The sequence below is a fragment of the Pinus tabuliformis genome, chromosome 3_1 (genome assembly GCF_031772625.1).
Source record: "Pinus tabuliformis cultivar Carrire ecotype Pingquan chromosome 3_1, CPIR1, whole genome shotgun sequence".
Lineage (NCBI taxonomy): Eukaryota > Viridiplantae > Streptophyta > Pinopsida > Pinales > Pinaceae > Pinus > Pinus tabuliformis.
Window position 1 is genome coordinate 44816873 of NC_142301.1, and position 13914 is coordinate 44830786.

The following is a 13914-nucleotide window of genomic DNA, read 5'->3' on the forward strand; positions in this document are numbered from 1 at the left end:
CCAAAAATAGCCTGCGGGCCCACTTAGTGAAGGCGACTCTTTTCACTAAGCTCCATCATCTTGTTGCAATCTCAACACTCCCTCTCGACAAGATATGGATTATCAGCAACCCCTATCCTGCCTCGGTGGTACTCGAATTTGCTCCTGGTGAGAGCCTTCGTCAGAATATCAGCATCCTGATCCTCCGTTGGAATGTACGAAAGTAACATGATCCTCCGCTGCACACAATCTCTGATATGATGGTACCTGATGTCAATATGTTTAGATCTATCATGAAATACAGGATTAGCCGAGAGTTTAATGCAACTCTGGTTATCACAGTAAATCACAGTAGGATCCAAATGAGAACCGAACAAACCAACCAGGATCTTCCTCATCCATATAGCCTCGCATGCAGCCAAACTTGCTGCCATATACTCGGCCTCCGCTGAACTGAGTGCCACAGATCTCTGCTTTGTGCTGTACCAAGAAACTGTTGTCGATCCGATACTGAAGACCCCTCCTGATGTGCTCTTTCTGTCTGTTGGGCTCCCTGCCCAATCTGCATCCGTGAAGCCACATAGCTTCACCTCATCCTCCTGTCTGTACCACAAACCATATCCCGATGTGCCTCTCAAGTAGCGCAATACATGCTTGCCCGCCTTCCAGAAGAGCTTGGTAGGCTTAACCATAGCTTGTGAAAGCTGGTTAACTGCATAGCATATATCAGGTCGTGTATTGACCAAATACATCAGCGACCCCACCAACTGTCGATAAACAGTGGCATCCACTTCTTCTCCCGAAGTGGCATCCTCCTTCCTCCAACCTCCAGGAAGAGGAGTATCAACAGGCTTGCAGCCATGCATGTTGAACTTCTCCAGTATCTCCCGAGCATACTTGCCCTGAGAAACAAACAGTCCACCACTGCGCTGCCATATTTCCAATCCTAGGAAATAGTGAAGGAGGCCCAAATCCTTCATCTCAAACTCTGTAGCAAGATCCTTCTTGCATGACAGTATCAACAGCTCATCACCCGTTAGAATCAAATCATCAACATACAGTACAATGATAAGCAACTTACCCTCCACCACAATCTGGTATAGGTTCGGATCCGCCTCGCTCTTGGAGAATCCAAGTCCTGTGAAATAGCTGTCTATCCGTGTGTACCAAGCACGTGGTGCTTGCTTCAACCCATACAGCGCTCTCTTGAGCCTGCACACATGCGACTCGCTGCTGAAGACTTCAAAGCCTTCGGGTTGCTCAATGTACACCTCCTCCTCAATGACTCCGTTGAGGAACGCAGTCTTCACATCCATCTGATGAATGTGCCATCCCATCTGCGCTGAGAGAGCAAGAATCGTCCGTATGGAAGAATACCTTGCGACAGGTGCAAAGGTCTCCTCATAATCGATCCCCTCAATCTGTGAAAAGCCTCGGGCAACAAATCTTGCCTTGTACTTCTCCACACTCCCGTCAGCTGCCTGCTTAACTTTGTAGATCCATCTCGAACCCACCACTGATTTCCCTTCCGGTCTAGGAACAATCTCCCATGCACTGTTTCTGACAATAGAATCATACTCTTCCACCATGGCGTCTACCCATGCGGGATCCTCCACAGCTTCCTCGAAAGAGGATGGCTCAGTCACAACACACTTGCTCATAAGAGCCATGTATCCAGTGTACCGATCAGGTGACTGTCTCTGCCTGCGTTGGGCTGTAGGTGGTCCTACAACTTTCTCTGCATCTTGAGCCAGTCGCTCAGCTTTTGTCAAGCGCTTTCGCCCTCTGATGGTTGGCGCTGCATGAGTGGTCTCTTCCACTCCATGAACCTCGTCCTGTGGCTGATCCACGTCCTGAAGCTCATCCTTAGGAACTAATAGCTCCTCATCTGCATGCAAGTGTAGCTCCCTCTCAAGTGAACACTTCATGGCTTTCTCCTCCTGAAATTTTATATCCCGTCGCACAACAGTTTTACCACTGTCTGGCAAATACACACGATAGTTGTGGGGCGTATCAGTGTACCCCACAAATATCCCAACCTCTGCAGTCGGTTCCAACTTCTTTCTGGCATCCTTCGTCACATGCATGTAAACGTTAGCACCAAAAATCCTCAAATGAGAAAGATCAGGCTTCTTACCAGAATAAGCCTCCTCGGGTGTACTCATGCCAAGTATCCTATGAGGACAACGGTTCTGCACATAAACTGCTGTATTGCATGCTTCCGTCCACAAGTGAAGGGGTAGGCCCTGATCATGCAACATTGCCCGTGCAGCACCCACAATCGTTCTGTTCTTCCGCTCAGCTACCCCGTTCTGCTGTGGGTTATGGGGAGCTATGAGCTCTCTACGAATCCCTTCTGCCTTGCAGAAATCCTTGAACTCGTCCGAGATGTATTCACCACCATTATCGCTCCTAAGAGCCTTCACCTTCTTCCCCGACTCCTTCTCGACCAGTGCTTTGAATTCACAGAACTTTGAATATGTCTCGCTCTTCTTCTGCATGAAGAAGATCCAGCACTTACGAGAGAAATCATCAACAAAAATCACATAATACCTGTGTTTTGCTGTCGAAGCAACTGAGAAAGGTCCACACACGTCTGTGTGAATTCTCTCAAGGATCGTCGTGGCGCGACTATCCTTCTCGTGAAAGGTGGCTTTCACAAACTTCCCCAAAGTACACCCCTTGCATTGATCTGACTGCGCAAGTGTGCCTTTAGGAAGCCCTGTAGTGATCTGCTGCAGTATCTTCAAGGCTCCATGGTGAAGGTGACCCAATCTCCTGTGCCACAACTCGCCATCATCCCGGCTCACCAATCCTTCTGCCTTGCCTGCCATTGCTGCGCATCCATCTACATGCAACTGATAAAGGTTCCTCACTCGAACCCCTATCTTCCGGGTCTCACCAATTGTCTTGCTGCGCAGGAAGGCCTTTCCCTCGCTGAAAACAACATCATACCCCTTGTCTTCTAACATCGCCACTGAGATGAGATTCTTCTTCAATCCTGGAACATGCATGACTTCCTTCAATACAAAGGGTTTACCAGACTCCCTCTCAAAGGAAATGGTACCGATACCGGTCGCACTGTATCTACCATCATCGCCCATCTCGATGTGCACTCCAAGATCTTTGTCCTCCAGATCAGAGAACAAATCTCTATCTCCCGTCATGTGAAAAGACGCACCACTGTCCAGAAACCACACTGATCCCATCACACTTGAAACCAAGCATGCGATCAATGAAAAATCAAGCTCAAACTGAGAAGCTAAGGCCTCTCCCCCTGCAGATCCAGCAGCTTGCTTGTTCTTCTTCTTCTGCGGACAATTTGTGGCATAGTGTCCGTGCTGGTGACAGTGAAAACACTTCACCTTGGACATATCCTGCTTCTTGCCTTTCGCACCAGACTGAGAAGCTTTCTCGTTCTTCCCCTTCTTTGCTTTGGCAACCAAAGCGCAATTCTCTTCATCAGATACCTTTGATGAAGATCCATTCTCACCTTTATTGTTTCTGAGTTTATATTTGAGCGCCAGGTCGCTCTTGCTTTGGAATAACATTCGCAATCCGTTGAAAGACATTGCTGCGTTGTCACCAAGAAAACACTGCTGCAAATTCGAATTCCACCAGCAACCAACTCAACTGCTTCCGATCAACCCTCGCTTGATATCCTGTAAAAATCTCTTCTACAAATCAAGCTGCTCCGATACCATGTAGAAATTTTTCTACAAATCATCTAGCTCCGATACCATGTAGAAACTTTTTCTACAAATCATCTAGCTCAGATACCATGTAGAAATTTTGAATAATTTAACACATATTCACAGAGATTATCCTGATCATGTACTAATGCGGAAAACATACACAATACATAAGCTCCTCTACGTTGATCAAGAATATAGCAGCATCAATAACAATAAAACATCAAGAGCATTCACACATTAACACAGTTTGTATCACGGGGAAAGCATCTCGCTAAAAAACCCCACACTATCTGTATATTAATGATTGAGTCATGTAACATTACACAGCATAATACTTCTCACAAGTATCTCCACCTCTGTTACACACAATACAGCTCAGATCTGATCTCCAAATCTCTTCCACTGCTTGCCTGCCTCCACTGCTCAATACCTGCTCAAGAACTGATGAGAATTGCTTCCCAAACTCGATTTTCACCTGCAAAATAGTCACTCACTCTTTGTGGACGTGAGAAAAGGCTAAAATGCGGGCCAAATACGTGAGCAAACTCATTGGCATACTCAATCCTTTGATTGTGCAAGATCTGGTGCACAACTATAGTCACAACTGATAGCAATCTGATTCTCTACCACCTGTCCCTGTTGAACTGAACATGCACTGACATGCAACTGAGTTAACTGATGTATTATTTAGTTGTATTATGAGTTAATAATTAGTTTAACAACTCATCATTAGTCTATCTGCAGTTAGACTAACTACAACCAGTTTAACTAAGTTAAACTGAACACAACTCCATCAACTGTACCTCCAGTCCACTAAACTCAACTCACTTGAGTTCTAACTGAAGTCATGCATGCAACAACTCAACTGACTCATAAGAAAAACGAATTTCCTTCTGACAGCTGCATGTGCCACTTCCGTAGCTCAAACTGAAGTGCTCCAAGAGAATAAGATTAAGTTTATAGTCCAAATATTATTGTGAGATAATAATATTTGACTTTTCTATTTTTGACAGCCAGTCTAAAAATAGACTTGATCACTCACACTGTGATCACTCACACTTTCATCAAAAATAGAAGTCCATCTATTTTTCCCAACTTGATCAATCATCCATAAACATAGACATGATCCATATGTCTAAAAATAGACATAGTCTAAAAATAGACTTGCGCCAAAAATAGCCTGCGGGCCCACTTAGTGAAGGCGACTCTTTTCACTAAGCTCCATCATCTTGTTGCAATCTCAACAATAATTTTATTGGGGCAACCAAATTTGGACAGAATATTAGCCTCTAGAAAACCTATGATGACAGTATCAGTGGATTGTCTGGAGGGAATGGCTTCTATCCACTTTGTAAAGTAATTTGTGCTAGTCAAGATCCACTTATGTTGAGCAGAAGAGGGGGGGTGAATTTCACCAATGAAGTCTAGACCCCACTGTTGAAAAGTTTTTTCAGTAGAAATGGGTTTCAGGGATAAAGGCAGAAGCTTTCTTTTTCCTTCAAAGATTTGACACTTGTGGCAGGACGTTACAAACTTTTTCACATCAGAAAACAAGGTTGGCTAGTAGAATCTGACTCTTAAGATTTTATCAGTTGTCGTCTTCCAGTATAGATGCCCTCCGCAATCACATGCATGAAATTCTTGGAGTGCTTTGTCAGGTTCTTCCTTTAATAAGCAATTTAATAGGCTGCTTTCATGATTTTTCCAAAATAAAGTATTATCCATTATGCATAATTTCAAAGATTTCATTTTCAAGAACCTACTTTTAGTTTTGGACAACCCTGGAGGAGCTTGTAAATTTTGTTGAACGTATATTATGTCAGCATACCAGGGTGAGTCTAAAAAGGCTTAGCTGATCTGTGGAGTTGCCATCTCCTCTTCATTGTCCAATTCTGCTATAAAATTTATGCCTAGGGCTTGATAATTGGTTTCAGCCATAAGTTTAGCCAGCACTTGGCCTTTGATTAACTTTGTAGGTTTAATCTATATGTCATACTCTAATATGGTAGCTATCCACTTTCCCCTTTTTCCATCAACTCCATTATGTATTAAAATGTCTTTGACTACAACATTGGGAACATAAGTTACAATGTGAGAATATAAGATATAGACTCTGAAATCTTTAATAGCTTTTACCAAAGCAAAAGCCTGTTTTTCCATTATGTTATACTTTAAAGATGCATCTCTTAGAGCTTCACTAAAGAAGGCTATTGGTTGTTCGAATCCCTGATCATTCTTCTGTAGTAAAATTGTAGCAATACTATGTTCAGATGCAAAAAAAATAAATGATAAATTCTCTGTCAAACATTGGACTTATGAGGACTGGTGTTTTAGTCAAGCCTAGTTTTATATCTTCGAATGATTTTTTAGCCTCTACTATCCATTTAATAGCCCAATCTTTTTTCAACATGTTATTTAGCAGTCTAATTAGTTCAGCTAGGTTAGAGATAAATCTTCTTTAAAATTTTATTTTGCCTAAAAGTGCCTGAAGTTATTTGATGTTTCTGGGGTGAGGTATTTGCAAAATAGCTTCAATCTTGGTTGGGTTAATCCTGATACCATCTTTAGAGATAATGTGACCTAGCAATTTTCCTTCTTCCAAACCAAATAAAGACGTCTTTGGATTCAGAGAGATGTCATATTTCCTGCATTTAATAAAGACCTGCCTAAGATGATCTAGGTGTTGTTGATCTGATTTGGAAAACACTGTGATATCATCAAGGTATATAACTAGGAAATCATGGATTTCCTTAGCAAAGGCAATATCCATTGCCCTTTGAAAGGTGGCCCCTGCATTTTTAAGTCCAAAAGGCATTTTAACATACATAAAGGCACCCCATGGGGTTGTGAAAGCAGTCTTTGCTTGGTCATCAAGATGGACTAGGATTTGATTGTAACCAGAGAAACCATCTAACAATGAGATCCTTGTGGAACCTACTACCCTTTGCAATATGTGATCCATTTTAGGTAGTGGATAGTTATCTTTGAGCGAAACTTTGTTTAAATTCCTTAGGTCAACACACAGTCTTATTTCTCTTGTTTTCTTTCTTGTGGGGACAAGATTAGATACCCAATCTGAAAACCTAATGGGTGCAATAATTCCTACTTCATACATTCGTTTGATTTCCTTTTCAATAGAAGGTAGTAGAACAAGGTTAATTCTTCTAAGATTTTGTCTAAAGGGCTTCTGATCTTCTTTTAAAGGGATAGTGTGTTGTATAATGTTGGTATCATAGGATTTCAGATCCTCATAACTCCAGGCAAAAAACGTCCTAGAATTCCTTCATAAGTTCCATATATTTCAGTTTTTCATTGGGAGGCAATGATTTAGATAGTTTTATTAGCTTGGGATTCTCTTCAGATCCTATGTTACATTCCTCAATGTCTGATTTCAAAGGTTCCATTTTAGGCTTTTTAGGAATATCATTTGAGTCGAATAAGTCCTCCAAAGGAGTTAATCCTTTGGGCAAGAAATTATCTTTGAGGTTTATGACTTCGGTTTCATCATCAATTACTTCATCAATTTCCATTTGTTTTAAATCTTGAATATCTGTTTTTGTGAATTTTGTAGGATGAATTCTATCTTTTATTTGATCTCCTTCTAGTTCATTTATTTCTACTTCATTAGAGCAATTAAAATCTACTGCTATGTCAGTATCTATGTTGGTATTTACAAATTCATTGTCTAAAGTTAAAAAATTATTGATTTGTTGATCATTCTCAAATACTTGCCAGTTCTTTAAATTGTCAGGAATTGCAGGTCTATGCCTAACCTCAGCAGTGTACTGATGGTTAGGCTCGAAAGGCAACTTACAAGTACTAGCAAACATGGCTAAGCTGTGAGCCTGCATGTTGTGTTTTCTGGGGATAACAGCAAGTTTGGTTTCTAAAAAGGTATTTAGTATTTCTATGATTGTTCCTCTATAAAATCCTAACCTAGGATCCTTGGTCATGTAAATAGCTTTAATTTGTTTGATCACTAACTCAGAATCTCCCATGATAGAAACTTTGATGGCTCCTAACCTTTTAACCAGTTTCAGTCCTAACAGAAGTGCTTCATATTCGGCCATATTGTTTGTACATTTGAAGTTTAACCTATAGGCATGACCTTCTGCATGATCATTCTCTAAGTTGTAAACCCATACGCCTGCTCCTGCACCTAGCTTGTTTACCGAACCATCAAATTCCAGATGCCATAATATTTCATGTTCATAATTTTCATCTGGGGTTGTGGAATCTTTCTTAACTAGGGCATCTAGATTTTCTTTGTTATCTAATAACTCATGAATCTGGACATTTGAATTTTCTTTTGCAATTTCTTTTGGTTCTGTTGTTATATCACTTGGAGTATCTTCTTGATTAGTTTCAGCATTGTAAAGAATAAAACAAAGTGAAACTGTGTATCAATATGTTTGGTGTTTTTATGAAACACTGTCCAAATTATTTACAAGTTTGATTGAGCTCTAGTTATCACATCTGAAAATAGTTGCATATTTTTGTTCTTCTCCGACATCCTAGAGAAGTCTCCTCAACCAAACTACTCACATGTTGCTGCACACATCGCTAGATACTCTGCTTCTGCTGAAGACAAGGATACATTGTTCTGCTTCTTGTCGCTCCATGCAATGACCCCAGACCTAATGTTGAATGCATATCATGTTATGGATCATCAGTCATCTAGATTTCTGGCCCAATCTGAGTCTAAGAAACTTGTCAATCTAACATCAAACAAATCAGTATATTTAATACCAAAGTCTAAGGTTCCTTGAAGATACCTTAAGACCTTTTGTTGCAACCCAATTATTCTCAAGAGGCTTTGACATGAATTGTCTTAATACAATGACGACAAAAAGCCAAATCCGACCTAGTTGAGTCAAGTAAATTAGACTCCCAACAAGTTGTCTATACAGTGTTGCATCGGCCTCCTTAGAACCATCATTATTCTAAAGTTTGGTATTATGTTGTAAAGGCACTGATGCTACTTTGCACTGATCCATTCTGAACTTTTTCAATAAACTCTTGACATACTTTCCTTGAGACAAAAAAGTCTAGCCAGAATCCCTCCAGACTTCAAGACCCAAACAATAGTGTAACTCTCCAAGGTCTTTCATCTCAAAAACATGTGACATCTGCTCTTTGATTTCTTTAATGAGTTCACCATCATTCCATGTAATGATAAGATCATCTACATATAAAGAAATCAAAACAATTTGTCCATTTTCATTAAACACAGTATACAGATTAGGGTCATTCTTGCTTCTTTTATAACTATGTTGTAGGAAAAATGAATCAATTTTATCATACCACAACCTGGGTGCCTGTTTTAGTCCATACAATGTGTTCTTCAATCTACAAACTAAAAGTTCCTCCCCCTATTTAACAAACCCTTAAGGTTGCATTAAATACACTTCTTCTTTTAATTCCCCATTTAAGAATGTAGATTTCACATCTAGCTGGTGTATCATCTAAAGATGTTTGGTAACTAAAGCAATTAACATTATAATTATGTTTAATTTAGCTACAGGGGTGAAGGTTTCCTCGTAGTCTATGCCTTCTTCCTGCGAGTACCCCTTTGCAACCATCCTAGCTTTATATTTGTCAATGCTCCCATCTGCTTTAAATTTAGGTTTATATAACCATTTGCAACCTATGGGTTGTTTGCCTTTAGGTAGTTCAACTATATCCCAGGTTTTGTTTTTAAGTATTGACTCATATTCCTCTTCCACGGCTGCCCTCCATTCACTATATTGACTTGCTTCTTTATAATTAGAGGGTTCAACAACATTTAGCATACTAGTTATAAGAGAATGATCCATATATCTTGCTGACAATTGAATTTGTCTACCTGATCTCCTAAGCGGTGGACTGGCCTCAAATCCGTTCTGATCATCCCTTGGTGGAGTTGGCTTGCTTCCTGCATCTGTACCATCTGGATCTTCCTATTTCAGTTGTTGCTGCTGCTAATGGTTGTCTTTTTCATCACTTCCATCTTCCATCAGCAAAGGCATGTGTCATTCTTCATTGCTTCTATCATGGTTCCCATCATCAACCTACTCATGGAATACTACATCTCTATTTGCAAACACTTTATAAGTAGAGGGATTAAACAATTTATAAGCTTTCAACTATGTGCAGCACCCAACAAAAATGCATTTAATGGCCTTTGAATCTAGTTTCTTGCTATACTCTTTTGGAACATGAGCAAAAGCTTTGGAGCCAAAAACTCTTAAATGATTAAATGCATGCATAAGCCTAATAAAGCTTCGAATGGAGTTTTGAAATCAAGACCTTTTTGTTGGACTCCTATTCTTCAAAGATATTTTTGTATTTATTGCTTCTGCCCAAAAGCCATTAGACACATTCTTACCTTTTAACATGCTTCAAGCACACTCCACAAGGGTTATGTTCTTCCTCTCCACAACCTCGTTCTATTGAGGAGTGTGGGGTACTGTGAACTGCTAACCTATCCCATGGTCCTTGGAATATTTGATGAAACCACCCTTCTTGTATTCTCCCCCTTGATCCGAGCGTAGAATTTTGATGAATTTTTCTATCTGTTTTTCAATCATGCTTCTGAACTCTTTAAAATATTCAAAAGTATGACTCTTCTTTCTGAGGAAGTATACCCAAGTAAATCTCGTGCAATCATCAACAAATAATAAGAAACAATAGTCACCTCCTAATGACCTCATTTGCAGTGGCCCACACAAATCAGTGTGCACAAGCTCTAGTATACCCTCTTCTTTCTATATACATTTGCAGGAAACTCATCTCTATGCATCTTCCCAAGAGCGCATGCTTCACAATCAACATGAACATTCTTTAAAATAGGAAGACCATTGACCATACCTCGTTTCTGAAGTAGCAGAAAGTCTTTGAAATTGATATGACCAAAGATTTGATGCCATAAGTATTCTACAGTCATAACTGATGAGATCAAGGCTTGGTGAGGTTCACTTCTTACATTTAGAATATACAATCCTCCCACTTGAATACTTGATGCAATTGGCTTCATACGATCCATTAAATATTTAATAACACAATAAGACTTAAAAAACTCTACCTTAAGGTTCTGATCTGTTATCATAGAAACATAGATCAAATTCTTTTTTATTCCAGGTACATACATTACATTTTGAATATGTCTAATATTTCCATCAGGAAAAACGATAGGAACATTACCATACCCTTTGATTTGGTACCCTCTATCATCACCAAGGTAGATATTTGCACCACTATTGGTTTCTTTAAAATTCTCAAACCAATGTCTATTACCTGTCATGTGAGTGGAAGCTCCTGAGTCCACAAACCAAGTTTCTGCTTCATCATCCTCAGCAGAGAATGCAGAATTAGATACAAACAATCTGAGATTCTGATTCTGATCTTCATCAGCAAAGTGTCATGCATGCTTCTTATGTCTATGGCGACCTTCATCAAACTTCTTCTTATGGCAATTTTTAGCTATGTGACCAACTCTACCACAATAAAAACATTTGGGTCCTGAATCACTTCTATTTGAGGACATACCTTGAGGTGGTTTTCTTTGTGGTGTACTTCCACCTTTCTGTCCTGCACTTGTCTTCCCTTTGAAGGGCTTCCTATTCACCATTAGAGCACAATCTGAGCTCTGGGTTTCAAGGTCATCTGCCTCTCTTCCTCTTGCATCAGGATCCTTATCAATTCTTCGAAATTGGGGGATTTCTCTCTCGCATTCAAGCCTGTGATAAACATCTGATAGTCATCAGTCATACCATTCATGGTGATTGTGACGAGATCAGTGTTTGACACTGTCTCCCCTATGTCGCCCAGCTTATCTCTGAGCTCCTTGATTCGAGAGATGAATGCAACCACTAATTCATTCTCCTCCATTTTAATGGAGAGAATCTTGCTTTTCAAAAACAGCAGGCGATTTGTGTTTTTGATCTCGTACAGGTCCTTGAGGGTTTTCCAGATGTCGTTTGTTGATTTACATTCACGGATGTGAGGGATAATACAGTCTTTCACTGACAATTTTAACAACACTTTTGCTTTGTTCTCCCTCTTTTCCCAGTCCTGGATTGTTGTTGTTGTTCCACCTGTAGCTAGGGTCAGCTTCAACTCATCACTGCTTGCAATCGCCCATGCGTTTTTCCCCTCCAACAGGGTCTGCAACTTAAATTTCCAATTAGAGTAATTGGATCCGTCGAGCTTATTGCTCTCGTTCAGATATGCCTCTGCCATCTGGTTATTCATCTTGATAGGTCTACCTCAAAGGAAACTTTGTCCTCCAGAAATTGATTAAAAAAATGGATCTATCTCCAGATCCATAGAAGGGATTTCTCAAAAAAAAAATATATGGGTGCCCTCTATTAAAAATATATATAAAAAAAATACAATCCCTCTCCCTCTTTCCTAAAATACAACCCCAAACCTTGTTTTAAAAAAAATGTACCTCTTTTTGAATGCGCCCCAAAAGTGACCTCTCAAAAAATGTTCTTTGATCGAAAAAACAATGATCACAAAAAACAATACCCTTCAAAAGAAAATGGTCTTCAAATGACCAACCTTTAAATGTTATCACAACACCTCACACCTCGGTCAAATATGGAGTAAATACACTGGATGCGCCTCACAGCAGTTGTCGGTCTCCTTCAAAGACATTGCCTCCCCACATTGCCACAACACACGTGGATCTGATCATGTTGGCTCTCCTCAGCCCAGGCTCTAGTCACTAAACACCGCTACCTCACAAAACCACCTGGTCACCAAATTGAAATCTGTAAATCTGCCACCACCAGTACGCAGATCCACCACCATAGATTCAAGCTAGTCACTTATTTTTCTTCTACAACCATCATTGCATGAATAAGCTGCAAACTTCGGTCACACAATGCCACCAATAGTCAGACTCTACCACCATGGTTATCCTTCTCGACCACGCTACACCACCAATCCAACTGCAAAGCCCTCACTTGGGTTGTTCACCACCTCCGCGGTAATCCGCGATCAGCACCTTCACCAATAGGTTTCATGTAGGCAGCAATGTAGCAGAAGTTGTGGATTGAAACTCACACAGGTCGACCTTTGGCTTGACCTCCACACCACATCTTGTAGTGGTTACACCGATCTCAATGTAATGAATCTGACCTACAAATATATGATAATAGAAATATACCCAGAAATAACAAGATTGACCCAATAATATAACATGAAAATGCTTCTCTTTATCGATCAAACCCTTGAGGTAGGGTAACACCATACAATCACTCCTTAAGGAAGTAGAACACTCCACAAGCCATATGCGTGTTCATACAATATTTCTTGACATCTCTCCAAGGGGAGTCTCTACCCTCTATACAGGTCTCATACATACAATACCATGGGTTATTACCATGGTTCTCTCAATACCATATATTTAATACAATGGGCTTATTACATTATTGCTAGCTACTTTTGGTCCCTTACATGATACGGGTTAACCACTTTATTCATTAACTATGGCCCATCCCATTATTACATTATTCCCTTGGGTACCTCCCTCTGTACCCCATATTATCGCCCCTAGTTATACTACATTCCACCCCCCTTAAACATGTTTCGTCCCCGAAACATAAGAAGAACACAAGCAATAAGATCTACTCAAAAGAGTAGTCCACTGGTACCATGCACATGCATCTAGCCATCCTAGAGACAGGTAATTACTCGATCTAATTGGTGCCTCACTCGCTTGAGATGGGAGTTGATCCTGGCAGTTCCTTTGTGTTGATGTGTTGTGGGTGGATTGTCGCACTTCTTTATCTGTCATGCAGGGTTTGTTGTTCTTGTTGTTGATTTGTTGCCATCTTGTTGGTTGTTTTCTTGCTGGGTGATGTGGGTGGTGATATGTTGAAGTTTTAACCAATGGTGTATCTTGCTTTAATTCACCACCTAATTGAGCCTGATTGATATCTGGTACATGTTGTGGCGCTTTTTGTTGTTTCTTATCTTCCAGTATCGCTTCAACCATGGATTCCTCATCTGATTTGTTAGTCCCTGGAACATTTTCTACTTCAGCCTCCTTGGACTTTACTTGTTTATTGATGGAAATATCCTGTAATGAAATTTTCTTTTTTTTATACCAAAGCTTCTGGAATTTTTCTGCACATTAATATTGATAGTACCAACAGATTCCGCCAAGGGTATCCCAAAACAACATCCACATTAGCCAAATCTGAAGCATAAAAATCAAAATTCAATACATACTTGTCCATAGAAATCTTCA

The 13914-nt window shown here is 40.2% G+C and overlaps 1 protein-coding gene across 1 annotated transcript; it reads right to left on the reverse strand.

The window, feature by feature from the left end:
* Positions 1 to 11282: 11282 nt before the first annotated feature.
* LOC149185686 (uncharacterized) lies at positions 11283 to 11894 on the reverse strand. The gene has a single exon (XM_089409105.1). The coding sequence runs from the start codon at positions 11892 to 11894 to the stop codon at positions 11283 to 11285; it is 612 nt and encodes a 203-aa protein (XP_089265231.1).
* Positions 11895 to 13914: the final 2020 nt, after the last annotated feature.